Genomic DNA, 24,283 nt, shown 5'->3' on the forward strand with positions numbered 1-24,283 from the left:
CATGTACAGTGGTGTCGAGAGAAGTGGGACCGATGGAGAAAAATTTTAAGAGCGATCATTCTGATTAAAAAAAAATAATCCTTAAATTTGAATCGAATGTCAAGGTTTTTTCATCTAACAATCGAGAAGAAATTTACCGAAAATTCAATATTTCAGAGAGTTTTGAATATATATTTGCGAAAATATAAATTATATAATTTATAATATTATATAATTTATAATATTTATATAAATATATATTACTGTTATATACTATTAATATTACTGTTATATACTATTAATATTACTATTATATATTATTAATATTACTGTTATATATTATTAATATTACTGTTATATACTATTAATATTACTATTATATACTATTAATATTATATATTACTATTATAAATTTTCGCAAAGTAAAATTTCATGCATAAAGTTATAATAACATTCCATTTTTTTACAAATGAAAAATATTGCGCAATTTAAAGTGTCTTGACATATTGCTATTTAAAATTATTTTTAATCTCATTATTTCTTATTGTGCAACTATTTTAGAAATTATATATCTCGAATACATCGTGTAGAGAAGGACCTCCGGAATTTAAGATTTTATCTGTCTGACACCACTGGATGACACTCCTGCGCGCACGAGAAAAGGGTGACCGAAAGAGAGAGAACGAGCGGTGAACGTAAAGACGACACGGAGAAAGGGGGAATGGAAGGTGCATTTAACTAACAAGTGGACTCGTCCACGCACAGGCGAGTTCTCTTATAAATCTTTCCGACCCTCTTAGAGTGTCCTTTACGCTCGCCATAGATATAGGTATTTCCTGTACTGAAATGGAACATGTATGTACGTCGACGTTATTGTATATGCGATACGAAGTACATATTTTCTTTTTTTCTCCGAATGCGAATTTCACATACATCTCGTATCGGATAGGGAAAATAATTCGTACTAAAAATCGAAAAATGACGAATAAGTGTGTCCATTGGCTTTATTTAAAGATCAATCACCCTTGCTCTTAATCGATAAACCAAATAACATATCCAACGCGCGTTTAAGCCAACATGAAAGAGGGATAAGGGGGTTGTACAATGCAATTTAGGCGGGCATTGAGGGCTCGCTATGAGCGAGACATTATAGATTATAGCGTACAAAAACTATGACTAATTAATATGCTTTATGTGTAGCATCTGTACATCGTGTCAAAGTGACGTATTCAACAAATTGTCAATCAGCTGTCTACAAACCAGCGCGAACTTTGAATTCATATTAGCTGAAACATTAGAAAATATTGTAAAAAAAGCTCTATTTATACATTTCATTTTTCTCTGAAGGATTATTAATTTACATCTATGTAAAAGCGAAGAGGTTTATTTAAGATAATGAAAATCACATTTTTTTCTTGTACGTGGAAGGACGTTATCGTAAAGAAGTGTTTTCAGTATTCGAATGCCAAGTCAACCTTTCTGGCAATTTGCCGTGCTAATGCAAAAAGGCAAAATCTTGTATTAACTCACTACAATGTGAATATAATGGATTTAATATAATAAGTTTAAATAACAATAACTCGCAAGAGTTTATATAATGCCTTTTTTACTAGTGAAAAGGCATCGCATAAAATATATCGTACATATACACGTACATTAATCTCTGTAATTGAAACACAATAAGTTTGAAAGAAATGAATTTTACGATTTATTTAGCGAATTGCGATTAACTCTCGTTATATTTTGTTATACAACTGCTCTCGTAACATTAAAAACCTGCGCAAAATGTTACATATTTAAATCAACTATTGGATGCTGTAACTAACAGGACAGCTGAAACATATTATCTGAATATAACATTGCTAGATGTATAAAAGAAGATATTTATATGCATATAAATCGATGTGACAGCGATTATCAAAGATTAAATAAAATAATGTAATATATATATATCTATATATGTTCCTGTATAACAATTTCCGAGACTTAATTTGCACCACTTTTAAAATAATTATAGTTTCCTATACATACAACAGGCAACTGTTATTATATATTATATATATATGATGATATAATTCATTTTATTGATATCGCTTAAGACGTAAGTTGTAAACAAAACTCAAACATTTATATATTCGAAATAAAGTACGTAAACTAAATTCTAAATCAAGACGCAAGAATTAGCTGCTAAATATGAATAATATTTGTACAATATTTTAGATTTTACAGTACAAAATCGGTAGATCGAAGATTCGTATCCGAGTGATTTGCGTTACTGTAGTAGTATTATAAGTATCAAATGGCAATATAAATCTATAATGTGCGTAACTCGTTCGCGCCAAATTGCGCGTCAGTCAAATTGCGGCTGATTAGAATGCGTTTTATTCATCTGTAAAAACAACAGATTAATCTCGCTCAAAGGCTCGCGCGCGGCATCGTGGAATATGCCCTCCTAAATTCACTGCTTATTAAATGTATATACATACGTACACACATACACACACACACACACGTACATACATATTCAGATATCTTAGAGAGATCGGATGTTCTTTCAATGTATATCTTTTGGCTAATTTGAAATGGACTTAGAATAGAATAAATTTTCAAATTACATGTAATTGAAAAATAAGAATTTCCCGCCAAATAAACTTCAAAGGAGAACCATAAAATAAATAAAAATAAATTTTCAATTAATTTTATAAATAGAACTTACCCCCATAGTTATAATTCGCAGCTTGTATAAAAAATCGCATAGTATCAATAAATAATAAGTTAAAAAATTTTTCTTTAATGATGCGAAATATGCACTCTACAATCATTGGAAATCAATAGTGATCATCTTAAATATTATACGATTGAAAAATTATATCAACTCATTTATCCTTGAATTTGAATATCTTAAATTATTTTTAAAAATTGTACAAAAATCGAAAAGTAAAAATATATATCAAGATATTCTTTTTAATTTTAATTAAGAGAATTTTTATAATAAATTCTTAATATTAATTGTAAAAAATAAATAATGAATAAATAGATAAATAAGAGCTATTACATAAGGATTTCCTCCAGCAGAGTTAATGTAGAAGAAATTGCAAAATCATATTAAACTGCTTACAATATATTTTATAAGCAGAAATATAATTATTAATAGAATATCATAATAAAATAAGAAACAGATTGTTTTTAATTGAATAAACTATTGTAATATCTCAATTATCTTTTACTTTTAACAATATTTTGACTTGAATTGTTAACTATAAATATCATATTACTGGCCATAAAAGAATCGTATTATATTATATACGATAAAAAATGTATACAAGATAATCTTTTGTTCTTTCTCAATATTTTTGTTAAGAAAAAAATAATTGTAAATTAATAATTTATTAAAAGAATATCTGATCTTTTTAAGACACATTCCGTATATATTTATATACGCATATATATATATATATAAAGTTATGTTATGCGTTCTACACACAAAACGCACTCACGCACACACACACATACACACACACGCATGCACCTATACTACCTATAGTAATTAACAAGACAATTTTCTCTCTTTTTCGCTCTCTCTCTAGTATTCTGCACTCAGCAGCTTTTATTCTTCATCAATTAATTTTAAGTCTAAGTATACGTTAAGTTCCATATATCCTCCGTGTTCTTTATCTATGGAACGCGATTGGATCCATTTATGAATAACGCGCGACCCTTTTTAGGGTTAAAAACGTATCGCACATAGGGGAAAGGAGGTATAATAATTATATATTTTGTCGTAACTTTGCATTTTGCATTATCAATCATTCAAACTGGTATGTAAAATGATCGTTTAAAGTGGAAATAGAAACATAAACTTTCTGCACAGGGAGTATTAATACATACCAAAGTGGTACATATAGACTTATAAGTAGATGTATAAGTACTCTTAAATAAAATCATATAGCACAAAAAAATTTTTCTTGTAGCTTATTTTGAAATGAAAAGTTACCAAGTTTCTTGTTTATGTCATCTCGAAGAATTCTTAATTTCTGCTGTTTGCATCATTACGACAGCATTATTATTGTAAAGATAGATGAAAAATTTGTTGTACAATTATTTTCAATATCGCGTATATCATAAAGTATCTTATAAAAACTCCTTGCAAAATACTACATTCAGATCTGAAAACATACCAGTAACACATATTTTCGAACAGCAAAGACGCTCGAAAATGTGTCTTTGCAGCTACAATTTCACTTTGATTTAATACATGAATACTTTCCAAGTGCTTTTGCACATCTGGACGTACCATACAATTAATAAATTATGTAATACGTTTCTATATTCGTTAGTATGGATAATAAATATAAATTAATTAGCATACATTATTTATATCTCTTCTGTACTAAACCATATTGCCTTGAAATTCTATCTGCGATTGTATTTTTTATAGAACTCTTGTTGAAGGGAAAAAAAATTGCGTGACTATAATTTCTAATCTTCCTTTTCAAAAATTATATTGGAATCAAGAATGTTATTTTTTATCATTGTAACAATCTCTCTATAAATAATATATCTCTCTGACATTCGGAGCTATTTCATTTGGATAATGAAACATGAAACACATGATTTGTCTTATTTTAATAACTGAATAAGCTATGAATAAAAAATTTCGACTTCTATCATATATATATATATATATATTGATTTAACAAAAAAAGGACGGAAATGGAAAAATGTCAACTGGAATGTACATGTATTGAAAATCAAATTCCTAGAAAAGAGAGTCAGACTTTTGTACATGTCATAAATTGTAAGATTGGTTTTACATGGAAGATGTATGTTGGAAAACCAAATTGTTTGCGCAACATGCTTTGCAGTACAAATCATGGTTACATTCAATATATCTGTATGTCTTAAAAAATTTATTCCTCTCCCCTTTTGCCATGTCAGTATCTCGTACATCGTCTTCTTGAAAATATTCGCGCTAATTTATCAAATAGAATAGAGTGATATGTTTTACAATATCACTCATTTCTAATATTGTCCATAAAAAAAGAAGGAATAACAAAAAATATAAACTACAATTACTTCAAAAGAAGTAGAAGACACTTAAAGATTGTGCGATATTATCGTAGAACAGCTGCATCTGGAAACGTGTTGGAATTTGCTCCGATATGTTTCCATATAAAAGCATTTTTCCTTCTTAATGAAGAGACGATGAAGGAAACTATGATCGAAGCAAAGTATAAATCACACGAAAATATGTTATACATATGCATTAATCTGTACAGTACAAAATCGAATATTATTATATTCGATTTAGAGTGTGATATATATCACTCATTTCTCTTGAAGTAAAATGCAACAAAAAGGTACAATATCTCTATATATGTTGGTAAATATTTCCGTTTTTAACATTCTTATAGGATAATAGGTATTCAAATCTCTCGATTCGTATCCGTTCATGGATTCCTCTCATGAATTGCATTTACTCGTACCCAAATATGTACCCTGCACTAAGTAAATATCTTATCTCGCATATCAGTGACGATGAGCCAAGTTTATGTTCTTTATGGCAACTCTGATTAATTAGAAAATGAAGGCAGTGACAATTATGAGTTCAGGCCTTGGCGCTTTTCCTCTTCGAGCATCGCATCGAGTTCGTCTGTGAGATTGGCAAGCATATTTCCAATGTCGTTTAGAACGTCCGCAGGCTCGCCACCACTGGAATGATGATTGATTACGTGACCGCCGATACCGCTGTTCGATCCACTCGGTACGTATTCTTGCGCTCGACCGGCCCTTTGCTTTATTGTGCCGGCATTCTCATTGGCAAACGGCAATGAGTCTGATTCTGTACTGGAACTTGACTGTATAATCACAAAAATAAAATATATAACAAATATATGGATGAAAAAGTATTCAATGTAAACGTAACATTTTTCAAGTATCGACATACCTTAAAACTAGCATCCGATCCATTGCGATGTTGCAGAGCGAGAGAAGCGATTAATTCGTGTTCCTCGTTAACATTCACGCTGACGCTACCCCATGAACGTGACATGGAAGAAGGCGGTCGATTCAATTGTGGCGGTGTAGAAGGCGCAGGCGTGGGTGCCGGCGGTGGCGGCGGTGGATGATGAAGCAAATGATGATGCTGATGATGATGCTGATGAATGTGATGATCATCACAGGAAGCAGTCGGAACCGGTCCGCTACAATCTATTACGACATCGCCGATCGCTGTACCTACACCTACTATGGAAGAACTGGTTGTGTCTCTGGAACTCTGTCGTCTCGGGGGTGACGGAGGACATCGTTTCGGAAGGTGCGGACTACTCTCAAGTCCATAAGTTAATTGATACTTGTTATCCAAATCTCTTGGTAAAGATTTGTATTGTCCTGGTGTTGCGGTGACCTGAAATCACAAGTATGTACATACATGTATAAATGGATATTGGAAAATTCATGCGATTGTGACTTGTAGAAACTATTCAAATTTGAACAGATAAATATTTCTCATGCAAACATTCATACATATCTTGACCATTTATAAGTTAATTGAGTTAATACCTTGGCTACCGGTCGCGGGCGAACGAGGCAATGTCTTGGTCGTGGAAGAGTGCCGCCGCCACCGGTGTCTACAGCGGAAGCATCATTCGTGGGTGTAAGATCACCATCCTCGAAACTGCGTGGACGCCATTCGAGGGGTTGTGGATGCGAGGCTGGGGCTGGTGACGGGGGATAACCGAGAGGCGCGTCCTCTAAGCTTTCTAAAGATTTTCCACGGGAGCCAGTACGACCGACTGTACTATAATCAGCTGGAAGCGCAGCGTACATACTTCTCCAAGTAGCACCGCAAGTGCTATCACTCCCACCTCTTTGAAAAGATCTGAGGACAGGGGAGGAACAGTCTTCATCGGGAGATGGTAGATCAGGTCCACCTCGTTGAATTACAACGTCCTAAACAAATTCAATTGCTGTAATATAATCTCTTATTGTATAAAATCTCTCGCGCGATGTATGCCGAAACAATTAGGAGAGATTATAATTTCTCGACGGATTTAATATAAAAACGATAGAGAATGTATAGCTTACCTGTGTATGTCCAGGATGTGGCGGCAAACGTGCAAGATCAAGCGGTTGTATACGCTTGCCGGCACGTATATCCTTAACTCTCTTAATTGCCAGTAATAATTTTTTTTGATGTCCTAGGCGTACGATACCAATGTCCTCGAGATCCTCCCAAGTAAGGGTTGTCACGTCCTCAACGGAACGCATGCCCTGCTGATGGAGAGCACCAAGGTATTCTTCGAGCCTAAGAAGTCTGAGCCATTCTTCTAGCGATCCGGGTACATGTTCCGGTAATCCATCTCCTATGTTCAAATTGTCTATCTCCGCTTTTAGCCGTTTTCTGTGATTGGGTTTTTTAATACCTGCAATGTAACATATGTAAAAGAAAGTAGATGCAAGTGTCGCAATATGAATAGATTTACTACTCGACTCACCTATAGCCGTGAGATCTTCTGGTGTCATACGCGTTATAGTAGCAAGGTCATAACCTGCAGAAGCGAACAAAGGAAAATACTCTTCAAATTGGAGCTCGGTTAACCAAGCGTGAACGACATCAAGATCTGCTGGTCGATCGGGATGACTTCCAAGGGAACTGATGGAACATCTAGGAGACGAGGCAAGAGCACCGGGTCCCCTGGGTCCCAAATGATACCCGGACGCTCTTCCTGAATCCAGCGATGCTGTAGAATGTCTAGAACCTGAACCTGATCCAGAACTACCAGGACTGTCCCTGCCGGGACTCTGGGTCATATCGATACCTAAACGATATAAAAAATAATTCGTCTACTATAATCGCATATGATTTCTAATGTAATTATACTTTTGAATTAATATAATTTTTTTCCATTAATTATATAATTTTATTTTCATTCTTTCTTAATTTATATTTGCGTCTTTCTCAAATATTCAAAAATTAGAATATGATTTTTGAAAATACCGTTGTAGAAAAAAAACAAACTAAGAAAATATAAAAACGTCTTTTAAATTTTTTCATTATTTGTTATAAGCAATTGCAATAAATTTGGTCATACAATTCGTATAATAAATATTCCGACGATTTCACAAAATAAATAAAGTGGTGCCAAGAGAGATTCAATTTCGGTGCACAGAGAACAAATCAATTCTTGCCATAGTGAACCAAAAATAGACAGCAGATAGAATACAACTGTAATAGAAGATGGATGGAAGGAAACATAATGGAAGGAAAGAGTCTATATTGAACATTTTGGCACGAAAGTATAACAAATAATGAATTTAAACCTGAACTGGTTTTCCTCAGCCATGAATATATGCTCATATTCGAAGGACGTGAGTGCAATCCAGTAATGTAGGACACTTCGATAAATCACGCAGTGCAAATATTGGTGAGGGTCATTGATAACCGATTGTTCAACACTTACGGTAATCAAATTTTCAGCATTTTAATAAAAAAATATAAATTATATCTCTCTGTTAAAGGATGATTGATAGAAGATTGACAGTTGACATATAAAAGGATCATTTTCATGAAGAAAATTTTTTACTACGTAGGGTTCTCAAGAATGAATAAAGTGTAGTCCAAATATATTGTACACAGCCTTACTTTGTCGAGAATCCTGTTATACTCAACTACGGCAAAATGATTTTCATTAATTGGAATACAAGTTAGTTTAATTAATCGAAATGGCAAGTTATATCGCAGGAACATAGAGGTATCTGGCGTTGTTATTTGATATTTTTTGTACTTTCCGTAATAAAGATTAAGCCTAATATCTCACGATCCACACAATGTACATTCATCATCATATATCTCGCACCTTGATCTTCGGCGTGGGCATATTTGCCGATCACCGGCGGGAAGGCGAAGCCAGGATGGGTAAAAATAGGTCCCGGACTTTTTCCAGATGGCATCCCGTAGGAACCATCGTCCGTCGTACCTCCGGGGCCACTTCCAGAGAGGAAGCAGCTATCCTCACTGCTAGCATATCCAGCCGAGCCAAAAGAGGAGCCCGAGTGTCGAAACACGTCTGGTACAGCCGGTGGTGCTACTTTCTTCGCTTGAGTCACGGCTTTGGATGGCCGGCTCATACCGCCAACTGTAACATATGCAGCAGGAAGAAACTTTTAATCGATCAAGTTCGATATAACATACGCGTGTTCATTGAGTTTGCAATGAAAGAAAATTGATGATGACATGTGTAGAATTATATGCGAAATTTATAAAATAAATTATAAAATAAACATGTACAAAAAGTATAAAATAAATTATAAAATAAATATGTAGAATTATGTGCGAAATTTATAAAATAAATTTCGCATATAATTCTACACATTTCATCATCAATTTTCTTTATTATATGCCTCATAATTACACAACACATGCACGCAAGCAATATTTTCTGTTTGCTGAAATTGCGATATCGAGAAACCCTGGCACGCATACGAGATATAGTTACAAAATTAATCTTATAAATTACTGATAAAGAATTTTCAAAATTATAACGATTTTAATTCAATATGATTTTCAGTAATTATTATTTAGCGTAATTTTCTTTTAAATTTTTAATTTATGTATTTCTTTAGAATTGTTACGATTGTATTATCAATAACGCAAACTCTCCTGTATATCGTATAGATAAAATCTAAATGACAAAATGATGTACGAGCATCGATATATTGATATTTATTAATATTTAATAATCTTACTATATAATTATATAGTTAGATAAGTTATTTTATATAAAATGTCTAAAAATATTTATGAATATTTAGTTCCAAACATTTATGTATACATATATTATGTATATATATTATGTAATTCATGAATATATACTACGTGATATACTTTTACTAAAAAAACTTTAAATGTAAATCGATAAATGTAAATGTGTATGTTATCACAGAAAGTATCTTGTGAAACAAACTAAAAATAAAAACCAATAATTGTAAAATTACTGCAATATTTGCAAGTTTTCTCTTTTTAGATTGTGTACGTGCAACACTAAATAAAAGTTGAAATTAAATACTGTTCTCTAAATAATCGATTGTCAAAAATAGATATAAGCTATGCCAAATATTTGGTTATTATCTGTTATTCATTTATAATCCATAACATCTATATAATTTAGAAGAAAATTTATATTATTTCAAAAATTCAAAATATAAAATGAATGTAAGAATATGAAAGCTTTAAATATATTTGCCGATGACTTCAAAAAACAAACATTCGATTAATAAATAATCTCATAATCAAAGAATTATTATTTTTCGAAATTATGTCAATAAATCAATAATCATTATTTTTCAAAATTACATAATAATAATAAATATAATAGATACAGGATCTAATATTATGTGTCCATATTTATCAAATAATCAAATAAAATATTTTTGTCCTGGACATATATTTTATACCACAAATTGAATGGATCCTTCAAATGTGGACAAGCATGTAATATGTAAAACAAATCGTGTTTAACAACATTACAGACGGAATACATCATAGTAGCTAAAGAACAGGATTATTTTGATGACTAACATCGTTCTTTCTTAACATTCCATAATTATAGATGAAACAAAAAGTTTGCATAAAAGATACTAGCCTTACATGAACAAAGACGAGAGAAGGAAGACAAATGGGGGGGGGGGGGGGGGGAGAGGAACAGGATGTGTGGATTCGTTACGACTTTGCGAAACTTCAATTTTCCTCTGATACTTGTTTTTCTGAGAAGAATCATTCGCGTGACATCCGATCGATCTCCTTCATCCGACCATTTTACTTCACACGCGATTCGAAGACATTGAAAGTATGCAATATTAGCGACAAGTAAAGGAAAAGAGAGAAAGATATATTCACGCGATGTAAAGATACTGTAAGATATTTTTATTTTTAAATATATAATTTAACATATATAAACACGAATAAAATATAAATCATGAGTGCTATATAAATTATTCAGATAATAAAGTAGAAATTTATTTTAGAAGAAAAACATTTCCCGATTTAAAAAAGAGTACTTATCCAGGCTCCATCGGGTTCTTTTGCGTTACATATTAGCACATGTGCTAGTTTTTAGATCGCTTCTGCGATCGATGCTTCTGCGAGCGCGGAATGCACAGCTCACAATGTGCTTACTGTGTGAAAGTTGCACGTTCGGTAACTTTGATAACTGAAGAAGGCGTAATTCACCAACGAAATTCGAGTCATAAATATCGAGCAGCAAAACACTAATTCGTCATTTATTTCATTTATATTTCGCTCGATGACTGATAAAAGTATCATATCGATATTCCAACTCGTTCAACGACGATAAAAATTAATATATATTATACTCACACTAGAAATAAAATAGAAATAATAATTTGCTTATTATTTGGAAAAACGATATATCTTCTTATCAGAAAGAAAAATATCTAAATTAATTTAAATTTGAGAAATAAAATAGAAATAATAATTTGCTTATTATTTTGAAAAACGACATATCTTCTTATCAGAAAGAAATATATCTAAATTCATTTAAATTCGAGAAATAAAATAGAAATAATAATTTGATTATTTTGAAAAACGACATATCTTCTTATCAGAAAGAAATATATCTAAATTCATTTAAAAATTCGAGAAATAAAATAGAAATAATAATTTGCTTATTATTTTGAAAAACGACATATCTTCTTATCAGAAAGAAATATATCTAAATTCGTTTAAATTCGAGAAATAAAATAGAAATAATAATTTGCTTATTATTTTGAAAAACGACATATCTTCTTATCAGAAAGAAATATATCTAAATTAATTTAAATTCGAGAAATAAAATAGAAATAATAATTTGCTTATTATTTTGAAAAACGACATATCTTCTTATCAGAAAAAAATATATCTAAATTAATTTAAATTCACAATAACTACAAGTCTCTCTCTTTCTCTTGAAGATACCTCAGATGTCGAAGTAAGAGCAGCGATATGCGCGTTTGGCGGAGTTTTCTCCTCGCTAAAAATTGCAAATTTCTCATTCTTAATCGATATTCCCTCCTGTTTGCGGTTACATCCCGCGATATCTGCGCACTTACGGTACAAGAGATTTTTCCAACTGCCGTAAATTGCCTTGATGCATTTGTCCAGGGGCGTATTGCTTGACAGCGCGGCTGTCTTTTCACGTGCGCGTAAGTTTCCCTCGGAGCAGCTTCTGAACAGGCTTTGGTTAATAGCGATCGTTCCACGTTCAGCGGTCGTCTCGCGCGAACGCAGCTTCGCCATCGGATCTTCCGGAGCCCCATGAAGGACCCAAGCCTCCACGGCAGGGTCGCGGAAGCTCTTGTAGGTGGACGACAATTTTCTCGACGACTTTTGCAGGAACCGCTTCCCGGGTGGCAAAGGTGGGGGACCCAGACAGCTAGCTACGGCGGTGATCGCCATTTACACCATATCACAACCTGTTTCGATCGTTTCCAAACATAGACGTGATTCTTCCGACGATTAGTCACGATTTACCGATGAATGCGTGATCGAATACATCGCTACCGTTCACGTACCTCCGTGATTGCGTTTGTCAAGGATGATGAGTACGGAATGTATGGATGTAATTTCAGACACGTCGAAGAGAGATTAGTTGCACAGATATATTATGGAGACAAGTCGCAATTTACAATAACGATGATCGATTTCGATGAGCAACTCTAGAGAAATTTTTCTCCAAAAAGAATATTTAACTTTTATTTACATTTATTACTTATTATTACATTAATTATTTATTATTACATTTATTATTTATTTTATATAACTTATATTTTGTCGCCGGAAAAAATATGATGTGCGCAAATCAAATTAAAATTCTGGCACAAATTTTTCATGTTTATCACGCATTTATTAATTCATTCAATTATTGCTTCTTTTAATTTTATTAGACTTATATATATTTTTTTATTCGATTTGATAAGATTGACTCGATGAACACTTTTATGCCATCATTACAATCACTACATACACTAAACACATTAGATTGGATCCTAATCAACTGTTTTAAATTAATAAATTAATAAATTTAACACACATTAATAAATAGTAGTTATTAAATTAATCATTGTATTTAGAAGACACAAAAAAAAATTCGATTGCTTAGAGAAATGCTCGAAAATTCAATAACAATTTTGCACAGAAACGTTGACTGGATTAATCACTTTTTCGATGGAACAGCAAGCACTTGCGAGTCAATCTATTTTATAGAAATTTAAGGAACCGCCGATACCGCATTCAATGAATCGGATAGCTAACTATCTCGCAGAAGGGAGGCAGTTCCGAATAGGAACTGTCAGAAAGTGCGGTTAGATAAGCGCAGGCGCGTATACGGTGTCAGTGAAACGGCACGTTGGTGGTGGCGAATGGGCGAGGTCGAAAGGTGGGTGAACGGGTTCCAGAACCCGGCGTGGGCCGCCCCTGTTAGGCTATCCGCGTAGGTAGCTTTTGAAAAGCGCGGCATGCAAATCGACGCAACATATGGAAATATTGAGGGAACGATGAGGATCGGCTCGTAAGAGAAGGAGGACTTAATATTTTACTCCCTACGCGAGTTAGAGAGAGAAAGAAAACGACGAGAATTTCATTGATCGAGTGACCGGTTGACAGGCCCCGCGAGGTGACAAGTATGCGATCCATGATCTGCAGGAAACGAACTGCATTTTTTTCCTCCCATTAATAAAAAGCCTGTCGATACGATTTAAATGTTTCCTTTCTAGAACGCGCGTTGGTGCGACGCCGTGACTCCGATTACGAAGAGAATGTCCCCTTCAAGAGTGAGGAAATACAGATATGGAAGTAAGATGCGAAGTGGAGATAAGAATCACAAATCACAAGTTTTGCAAGCTTTAATAATGTAAATCTATACTTTGAAATTAATTATAACAAAAATGCTTTTTACATGCGAATAATAGAATAAGTTCCCAAAGTTTTTTGCCACTTATTTTTCGACACTCTGTGTATACAAGATGATTCGCATATCATGAAATATTTTGATAATTAATTGTGAAAAGAAAATAATCTTGATTTTATTTTGACAAATTGACAAGAGGGAATAGAGTTTTAAAAGATTTTTCTGTAAGATAAATTTCAAAATATTTTTATTTATAAAAAAATAAAGATCTTAAATTATTTTTGTCGTAAATTTTTATTGTCGTTTTCTAAGGAATTTAACGAACTAACGTATGGGATCTTGAGCTGTGTATATGCGTATATTATATATTGCACTTTTGTTAATATATACTTATCAGATTTACAAAGATTAGAGATTAGCATTAAAATTAAATTCAACCTTTTTGTTTTGCCGACTTAAATATATATATTAGTTTAATTAAGTATAATAATATATAAACGTATAAATATAATATAGATTATAATAAAAAAATGCAAAGAAAAATTACACGCGTATGAAATTAATTTGATAATATATTTTTTAATATTAATATTTGGGCATCATAAATCAAATAGTAATATAAATGACTATATTATAAATTATATATAATAATATTATATATACATACAATGTATATTATATATAAAATAATATAATTTATATTTATTTTTGCGCTGCTAAAGAATATTATTCTTGTATATCGAAATGTTCAAGAAATGACAATTAATTTATTTTTCAATTAATTATATCAAAACGGATGTTATCGATTTTAATTCGACAAATTATAATAATCGAATTCGTGGATTGCTACCACAGTATGTCAAATTGCGGTGAAACAATTGTCATTGTGGACACAGCTTTAAGGATGCTGGGCATCTTTAAGAACGAAGGAGAAAAGGAGATGACGAAAAAGAAAAAATATACACGCAGCAATCTACGACCGGCCCGTGTAATCTGCATAATGCATCGGGGTGGACGATCGCTTAAGTGGATCCTCGTCAAGGACGAGTAGAAACAAGTTACCTTGCTCTGCAATTATGATCGATAATTTGATCGTTTTGTATTACTAATATTTTTATCTTTTATTTTACCATTTCTTGTATCGCTGTTTCGAGGAAGAGAAAGAGAAAGAGAGAGATTGCATGGAGAAAACTACCGTCACAAAACAAGATACTGTGGGAAGAGTCTTCAATATCCGTAACACGAGAATTGAAATGAGTCTTCTATTTTTTATTTAATCTTTTATTTGATTTTTTTATTTAATCTTTTTTCCCTCTCTTTTTTATTTAATTTTTTATTTTTAGCATGCGGTTAAAAAATCATATGAAAAATGATGCAACCATATTTTTGTTGTTAGAATTATTCTTCTTATTTTTAATTGTTTAATTGCTAATACATACATGCGCAAAATGAAATCATTGCATTGAGATCACATAGATACGCATAGTGTACTTTGTCACTCATTATCTATTCTACATATCATCACGTGGCAAATGTGAAGTATGGAGGAGCCGAGAAATGTTCAGAATACGCGAAATAAACATGTTGAAAATACGTAAGAATAAGAATAGGATATTAAGGATAAAAAGTTGTATCATAATTTGATACGTTCGTGACAAGAGATAACTCTAAGTAAGACCCAGATCGATAATTAAGCGATGCAGCGAATAATTGCGAATAGGAGCATTACCGATAACATTCTCGCCGCGGTCACCGGAAAAGTATGTCAACGAGAATTACCTTGGTAAAAAAAGAAATAGAAAAACGAAGAAATAGAAAATAAAAAAACGTAGTAATAAAATGATGTATTGTCGTGTATACTGATTTTTTTTTACGTTTGATTATTAAGTACTTCAATACTAGTACATGTTATTGTATATAAAAAAAATACAACATTTTTATTCTTGAATAACCCCGTGGTTACAATCAACTTGCGACACAATTCTTGAAGAAATTTTTTCTTCAAGCATACATCAATTTGATTTTCAATAAAAATAAAAAGACATATATATGAAAGAATTTGGATTTTTATAAATTAAAAAAATAAAGTTATTAAATTATGATGTATCATTACATTTAATAGCTAAAAACTCAACGATATTTTCCGAAACTGTAAAAATAAAATTTTAAATTTATAGAAATGTAATACATGTATCTCCTATTTCATTCATATCGGAGTTTCAAAATAATTGTAAATGTGTAATAATAATCTTTAATTATATATGTATCTATTTTCAATATTAATTAAATATATAATATAATTTTAAATTTATTTATTTTCATTATAATATAATTTTAAATTTTTATAATTTAATTTTAAATTTAACAAATATATATTAATGGTAATAAAGAATTTCGACTACAATGCATCAGATTGGGCGTGTACAATTTCTATAAAATCGAGTTTCGATTTACACATATATCGGAAATGAAAGAAATAGGAACGCATTCCGTTTCTCTTATGTTGCCTTTAATTAATTTTGTCTTATGGATTAAACAATAAATTAACGCATTTCAAGGTTGTGCCCGTGGAATTTAACAGATCGAGGTCATATGTACACATTGTGGTATAAAGTAAATGTGAAATTCGCAGTTTCAAGAATTCCAAACATATGTTACGATCGTGACGATAAACTTAAAGCGGAAAGAATGTAATAAGAACTTTCGATGTAGAAAGTTTTTGCAGTTACAAATAAAATATACGTGCAATTTTAATGCGAAAGAATTTATCATTCAAGAAATTTTTCGCTAAAGAGAGAAAAAGAGAAAAATCATAAATCACTGAAATAATTAATTGAAATAAATAATTGTGATAATTAATAATATAATGGAAAATCTTCTTTTTTCTCACTTTTACAGTAAAATACAATTTCAAAAAATAAAACGCTCTACTTTGAAATATATTCCGTGTATAATTACGTGTCCATCTTAAAAAATAATTTTGCTTAACAATGCAAAGCAGAAATTATGTATTTTCATCATATTTCATCGCCTTTCTTTGCGTCACGATACACGAAATCGTTTTCATTTCGCATTCGCCTTGAAATTTACAAACACAAATCAGATATATCAGAATATTTGACAAATTATAGAGTAAAAAAAAAATTAAGCTTGTCTTGACAAATTGACTCGTTTCGAGTTCTAGAGAACTTTTGTAAGCATGAATAGGTGAAGTTAAATATATAGGTATCTACCTACAATTCTGATTTCTTTTTCCTTTCAATTCTTCCCTCTTCTATATCCGCCCGCGTATGTCTGATACGATGAATATGGATCGAACGCGATCCTTCAGAGAAAGAGAGAGAGAGGGAGGGGAGGGAGGGAGAAGAGAAGAGAAGAGAGAGAGAGAGAGAGAGAGAGAGGAAGGGAGGGAAGGAGGGAGAGAGAGAAAGAGAGAAGAGAGAGAGAGAAAGAAAGAGGGAAGAAAGAGAGAGAGAGAGAACTGAGAAAGAATTCTTATAGATAACGGGTACCTCCTCGGCCAGGAACATCATACGTGCAATTTTTATCACAAGTACCAGATGTTGATATCGAATGAAAAAAAAAATATAACGTCTGCAGGGAGGAACTGACAACAAGATATGTCTCATATATGTCATATATATTTATAAATGTACTCGCGCATATTATAAAAAAATTTCTCGCAGCTAGAAGAAACATTATATAATTGTTATATATTGTTAAGAGAACATCCTTATCATCTTTTTCTGAAAATTGTTGGATATAACAAGAATTTTATAATTAACTGTCGTATAAAATTCATAACGCATGTTTTATCTTCTTCATACATTTCTTTCATATGTCATTATTCTCTTTAAGATATACTAATGAGAAGATTAGAAAACACATGCAAAAACTTCCTCGAAAAATATATTTTCTTATTTTTATTCAGATTTTTACATTAGAAAAAAAATTGAGAGAAATACGAAAGAGTGGTACATTGATACTTTCTGCGAATTGAATAACGATTGAAGGGTCGACGTTCGAGAACGATAGTTTTTTTTTTCTACGTTCCGACGAACGTGAGTTGTAAACCTGCCGAATTCATCAACGATTTTACCCAATTCTGCGGTAGATATGTACAATCCAAGTGCACTCGTACATCTCGAAACCGCTGATTTTGCGCGACACGGATTAGTCAGAGATAAAAAAGCTACAAAGGTGAATCTAGCTTGTAATTAATTTAACTGAATTTGAATAAATCTGATGAAATCTGATGAATCTTGATTAAAATTTTCTCCTGTTCCAAATTAATCGGACAATCAAAAATACAGCAGCGTATTAGAAACAGCGCATGTTTCTGAAAGTGCAAATTAATTATTCTTACATTTAATATTTAATTATTCTTATAAAAATAAGAGAGATATTAAAAGAAATATTTAAAAAAATATTTAAAAAAAAGATTTGATTGTATATTGATAATATATAGATTATAGAGAGGAACCTTTTTGCATTCTTTTTTCTCTCCTTTTTCTTCTCTTACATCAAAAATTTGCACGCAATTTTTATAATATTTGATCAAATTCTTGAGGAACCGTAAGCTTCTCTGTGTTTACACGAAATAGCATTCGTATCGGCTGTCTTGACGATTTATCTAGAAACAGACATGAAATGTATGCATTGTACATTCCTTATTTATTTTTTTTATTCCTCAAAATCTCCTCTGACTTCTTCTAATTCCGTTGTTTAAGAATCTTTTTTTTCCCGTCTGGCAATGTATAAGCAAATGACGTCATTCATTACTTACAAAAGCAGGTTTACGACATCGCGGATCCGTTTTAATTTACGACGTCAACAAGGACCGCTAAGAACTTTACGGCTAAATAAACGATAGCGGGGAATTTTGCTCGACTCGGTCTGGTTTGATTCGGCTCTACCTCCATCAGTCAGTTTCTCTCCCCATTGTCACTTATAGGGAAGATTAAATGGCTTCCGCAACGTTACTATAAAATTAGTTCTTAAGGTTGCTGTGCTACTTGTGGCAAATTTTTTTTAATAACACCCTGGATGATGCTTAAACAATAATAAAATATACTATATAGATACTAAAGAGAAGATACTAAAAGAATAGAGAAAGATAGAGATAGAGGGAGAGGGAGAGGGGGAGAGAGAGAGAGAGAGAGGAAGAGGGAGGAGGAGGAGGAGGGAGAGAGAGAGAGAGCCTGTTATAGTGATAAAGTCCAAGAAAAAAAGAGAAAAAATAACGAAATCTATCTCTCCCTCTCTTTCGTTAAAGGCAGATTTTTTTCTCTTTTTATGTGTTTTCCAGATCTCGAGTTTTTTTTTTTGCTTCTGCTATTTAATAAATCTAAATTAATTGAAATAAAATAGACCTTATTATTTGAAATAAAGGTAACTCCTCGACACGCTATCTCGTAAGAAAAATCACGTGGCAAATGTCGAGTGTACGATTACAATAATACCGTTTGAATAATCGTGCGTACGTTCGAGCGAAAACAAAGGCCAAAGTATCAGGCGAAACGTCAAATACAATAGGAAAAAAAACCTCAAATTTATCATTCCATTAGGACGCAATTTTTGCTTAATAACAAATGACCCACATCATAGGAATTTATCTTCTCATAGATGGGAGATATAATAACGATTATAAAAACATATATAATATATTCCTTTGAATGTTCCAATAGTTATCACTGGTTGTCATCTTCGACGCGTAGGACGCGCGGAAGTAAATCCCCCCGTGAGTTACTCGCCGAACAAAAGAATGCCTCGTGACTGATTGACATCGACTGTACGCGGAACCAATTAGCGGAATAAGAATGTATCTTGCCCCGCAGCGGCATCGCAGAAACCCAAGTGTCCGTGTACGCGAAGCGTACCTCGCATACCAGGCACCAAGTAGCGTAAACGGAGACGCATTGATAAGCGCGAAAGCGACCGTTGTCTCGATGTCGGCGACGATGTCGAGTTACGAGGACGCGATTCTCCCGTTCGCGAAGCAAGGAGCGGAGAAAAGGACCCGAGAGCGTGACACACACACACACACACGTTACATACATATACATACATACATACATACACTCGGCGAGTAAAAGCTCGTGACGACGACTTACCGCTGATGCGTCTCATGGCGGCTCACGACGCGGCTCGCGTCCTCGCTTCACCGTCGAGCTGCTCGCACACCGTCGTCGCAACGTCGTCGCGGCAAGTAGGTCCTCACGCGCGACGTAAACACCACCATGCCACGAGGAACGGGCACCGATGTATCATCTACGTCGTGCACACGTCGCCGATTCCGCGGCGCGTGGCGATCGCGCCATTGCTCGCGCGAGCGCCGCTCCTCGCTGGGGATCCTCGTAGGTTTCGCCGAAGGCGTTCGCGCGCGCGGGGGGGGTGATCGCGGTCCTCGGGACTCGCACTCGCGACGGGGACGATCGACGAGGCGGTGCTCGCGGAGGAGATTCCCGATCGACTCGGACAGCTCGCGTACGGAAGACACGACGCGACGCGAATCGCGAAACAGACACGCGACACTGCGGCGGCTTTTCGCAGCGCCGACTAACGCTCGAAGCCGCCGCCAGGGAGCGCGAGCTGTCAGCGCTCGCCGTCGTCCTCCGGAGCCCGTCCGCGAGGAACGCGAGCTTTTTCCACGATTCTCGTGCGAGGAAAGAAGAGGAGATACCGAGAATAGGGGTCTAATAAGAATAGACCATAGACGTGGCGAGGATAGACGACACCTCGTGTGCTTTGGTAGTAGACTGGATTAAAAAAAAAAAGATATCTGGGACGTCTTTCTCTCCCGCTCGCGCCTGCGCAGTGACGCCCGCGGAATAATCTGCTCGCATGATTGAATCGCTTGCAAATAATAAGCAATTAAAGTGTCATGTGTATTATGTACACTGTTAATTTGTATAATTTATATGCAAAATGGTTATATCGATGTCCATTACAAAACTCTAATACATATTGTAGATATGTCCGCTTACATAAAATGTTTTGATAGTTATTTTAATATCGTAGGAATAATAATATTATATATTTTATATAATATATTCTTTTATAATAATTGTTATATAATTTATAATAAAATATAATAAAATATGAAAAATTATATTATTAAATATATACCAGAGAGAAAAATCATATTACACTGACAAAATAGTTTAGAATAGTCTACAAAAGAAAACATACGTATCGCGTTGCATCAATATTGTTCAAATTCTACCCGGCGATTGGTCCAAAAGAGATACGCAAGCAAATATGAAAAGATTAGATAACATGGTACAGTGGGGTGTAAAGAACAATGTACAGTATATTTAATCTCGATGTGTAGCATTCAAGAAAGAACGCAAGCCTAACGTTCCTCTTTATTTTTCTCGTCAGTAATCTACAGATTTTGACGAAACATTAATAGATAATTATATGCTATCCATGTTCTTTTAAAAGAACAAAAATCAGCAATGTCGCGATTATTCTTTAGATTGCTTCTCGTTTGATCTTTGGATCTATAGAGTGTGTGATGTCTTTGATTGTGAGAAGAAATATGTTTTTTGCAAACTTACGCGAGAATTTCTGAGATATGCAAAATTACTATTATATATATAAAAGAGTAAAATATAAATTATTTTTTTTTCTGTCTCAGTTTTTCTTTGTTAAAAACATCGAAAATAGTAGACATCCTCACCTCGATTCTTTCTTAATGGAAAGCATCGCGCGAGACATTACGAGTAATTTATTAATTAAGGAGCTTTAAACTGCTGGACAGCTAAATTGGTCTGTACACAATACGACATGGAGCCACAATAGAACTAATTACCGTCGATTATATAGCAACATGTTAACGTTAGATATATAAACCGCGGTAGTATAGATATTAATCAATGATGTTCATATACGATAGTCGCCAGTAATTATGCATGTAATCTTATTTAAATTTGTTTTAAGAGATTAATAGCAAAAGTAGCTATTTTAACGTCAGTTTGACGTCAAATTTTTGTCAAATTACATCAAAATCACATCACAAAGATTATCTATCTACCTATTTCGGGAGAAACATAATTTTATTTGCATATAATTAATTTTGTATGCGCATAAAAGATTAATTCAAATAATTTAAAAATATAATTAAACATAATATAATTCATTTTTGCAAATAAAAAAAAGAAAGTAAATATGTCTCATATATATACAAATATATTGAATACATTTATTAGCTTTATATTATAAAAAAATTATATTAATATGTAACAAACTTTTTTCTACATTAAAAATAAATTGCATTTAAGAACCTCTAGTCTCATTTCAGAATATTGAAAGCATATATATTTAATATGATAAAGCGAGAGATCCATATCGGGAATCGAGTTGAACCATATAATCTAATTAGATAATTTAACAAGTTATCGCGCATTTCATGGTCTCTTCGAGAAACCTCGACAAAAATTAAATTACCATTTTTAGCTCATCGAGAGAGAGCTCGAGTGTATTTTAAATACGTAATCTACCATTTCTTGATATCAGAGAGCCACGTGCTATATCTAACTGGTTGCAGAGTCCTATAACTAATGTTTATTTTTGACACTTCAAGAGGCCCTGTGCAAGATCCTTGAAAATGGGTCTTGCACAGTTGCACATGCATCAAATTGCCTACATTGCACGTTCATAAACGGCAGATAACGTCAAAAATATCTTAAGTAACATAGCCATAGAGATATAATCATGTATTATAAGTTTGGCGTATTCACGTTTTCAAAAATCAATGCCAATATTAAAATTTTATCTCATAGTTTGATTGTGAGGTAGACTTTATTCACGAGGACTGTCACTTCATTGTCTTCACGATTATTCATATCATATCTCTAAATAAGTTATTTCGAACGAGTATCTAATCCATGGGATGAATAATAACAGTATCGAACGTGCTCGCAAGCACTTTGATGAAAGAAAGAAGAGATAGAAAAAAATGTATCTCATGGATAAAGTCCTTCTGAGAGGTAAAACATGTCATTAAAATGCTGAAAGAAAATAGAAAGATGAAAAAATTGTTATTAATCGAAAACCAACCAAACTGGTTGAATCTACTTGAGAGATAATTAATTCTATTTCAATAGAGAGCTTTTTCTATGCATGACATAAAGTAATCACATCATGCACGACAACATCGATTGCTCCATAATAAGAAAAAAAAATGAATCACGTGATCAGCATAAGCAAAGAGTACTGGAATTAAATATGACAAACTCAAAGAGTATTTAAAATTATTTTGAAATCTGCCGCTTCGGATTTTTATAAAACATTTATTGGCGACAGATGATGTTTCTCATCAACCTTGCTCTTATCTAGCAAGTATTAATAAATATAAATAAATATATATAATATCTAAATAAATATAAATAAATATAACATCTAAATAAATATAAATAAATCAATATAAATAAATCTATAAATAAATAAATAAATATAAAGATTAAAATGAAATAAAAAAGAGAGACTCTTAACTCCTCTACCGATTTCCACCGGTCGCCAGGTGACTGTTCTATCCACCGAGCAACCCAGCTCTCCTAATGCTTCGCATAGAGCGAGACGAAGGGACAAGGGACAAAAGTACGAGGGTCGAAGGGATAAGGGGTCCTCGCGATAGGGCGATGCTGTGCGGAATCACCATGGCGACAGACCATAGGCCTTTCGATCTCTCCCTCTCTAGCGATCTTAACCCTCCTCTACGTTCATTTCCCTCCTGCCTACGTGCACCTCTACCTCTATCAACCCTGCGCCGCCCCCGCAGTTCTTTCCCAACTTGATCTTTCGACTCACCGGTGTTTGCAGGTTCGGCTGCTCGCTACCCGAGTAGCGAGATCACGATCCGCCGCCGAATGATAGGCTCGACCGACGATGCAGCTCACGGGGGTGAGGGATCCATACTCCTGATGGTAGCCCCGAGCGGTTCTCGTGCCGTTTTTCCTTCCGCTTCCCGTCGCCGTCGTCGTGATTGTAGTCTTGCCTCTTGTCGCCGACGTCGTGCACGCTCACCGCCGCTCGTCCATTTAAAGACAGCCTCGCACAGGACTAATCGCCGCGACGAGAGCGTCGATACCGCGAGTCGGGGAGTCCCTCGTCGAGAGAGACGGCGGCGCTATTTTGGCTTATACACACCGGGAAAAAAAGCCACTCGATGGAAAGCCATTCGAACGACGAAAATTACTCGCAGCCGGGCTAGTTTAGCACCAGGGCTGTCAGCGGGAGCGACAGAGAGGGGCATACGAAAGGAGGCGAGGCGCCCACGCCCGCGCCCCGTAAACGCAAGAGCGGCTCCCTCTCTCGCGCCTTTGTGTGCGTGCTGACAGTACCGACACCGGCTTCTCGCAAATCCCTCGTTAATTTCACTCGCGCAATATCGCGCA

The 24,283-nt window shown here is 33.8% G+C and overlaps 1 protein-coding gene and 2 long non-coding RNA genes across 13 annotated transcripts; 2 read left to right on the forward strand and 1 right to left on the reverse strand.

Moving 5' to 3' along the window:
- Positions 1-965: 965 nt before the first annotated feature.
- Ckn (CRK like proto-oncogene, adaptor protein) lies at positions 966-24,162 on the reverse strand. 4 transcript variants are annotated; one of them, XM_083092283.1, is made up of 7 exons: positions 23,697-24,162; positions 8,838-9,116; positions 7,476-7,799; positions 7,066-7,403; positions 6,541-6,930; positions 5,927-6,385; positions 966-5,837 (listed from the first exon to the last, which is right to left on the reverse strand). In XM_083092283.1, exons 2-7 carry the CDS (start codon positions 9,106-9,108, stop codon positions 5,580-5,582), a joined length of 2,040 nt encoding a protein of 679 aa, XP_082948409.1. In that variant the 5' UTR covers positions 9,109-9,116; positions 23,697-24,162; the 3' UTR covers positions 966-5,579. The 4 variants fall into 4 exon arrangements, with proteins under 4 accessions (XP_082948409.1, XP_082948408.1, XP_082948407.1 ...); XM_083092282.1 differs by lacking the exon at positions 23,697-24,162 and adding an exon at positions 19,997-20,443; XM_083092281.1 differs by lacking the exon at positions 23,697-24,162 and adding an exon at positions 12,088-13,289 and having other exon boundaries at positions 8,958-9,116.
- LOC145967427 (uncharacterized) lies at positions 4,653-9,680 on the forward strand. 8 transcript variants are annotated; one of them, XR_014437417.1, is made up of 9 exons: positions 4,657-4,873; positions 5,394-5,487; positions 5,561-5,743; positions 5,963-6,896; positions 7,183-7,331; positions 7,515-7,851; positions 8,151-8,405; positions 8,500-8,684; positions 8,925-9,680. It is a non-coding gene; the product is annotated as an uncharacterized LOC145967427 (long non-coding RNA). The 8 variants fall into 8 exon arrangements; XR_014437422.1 differs by having other exon boundaries at positions 4,655-5,487; positions 8,500-8,732; XR_014437419.1 differs by having other exon boundaries at positions 4,656-5,487; positions 8,118-8,405.
- LOC145967429 (uncharacterized) lies at positions 13,038-13,930 on the forward strand. The gene is made up of 2 exons (XR_014437424.1): positions 13,038-13,656; positions 13,750-13,930. It is a non-coding gene; the product is annotated as an uncharacterized LOC145967429 (long non-coding RNA).
- Positions 24,163-24,283: the final 121 nt, after the last annotated feature.

Source organism: Camponotus vicinus, unplaced genomic scaffold (genome assembly GCF_025532165.1).
Source record: "Camponotus vicinus isolate PSW18456_S1 unplaced genomic scaffold, iyCamVici1.0 SCAF_2, whole genome shotgun sequence".
Classification (NCBI taxonomy): domain Eukaryota; kingdom Metazoa; phylum Arthropoda; class Insecta; order Hymenoptera; family Formicidae; genus Camponotus; species Camponotus vicinus.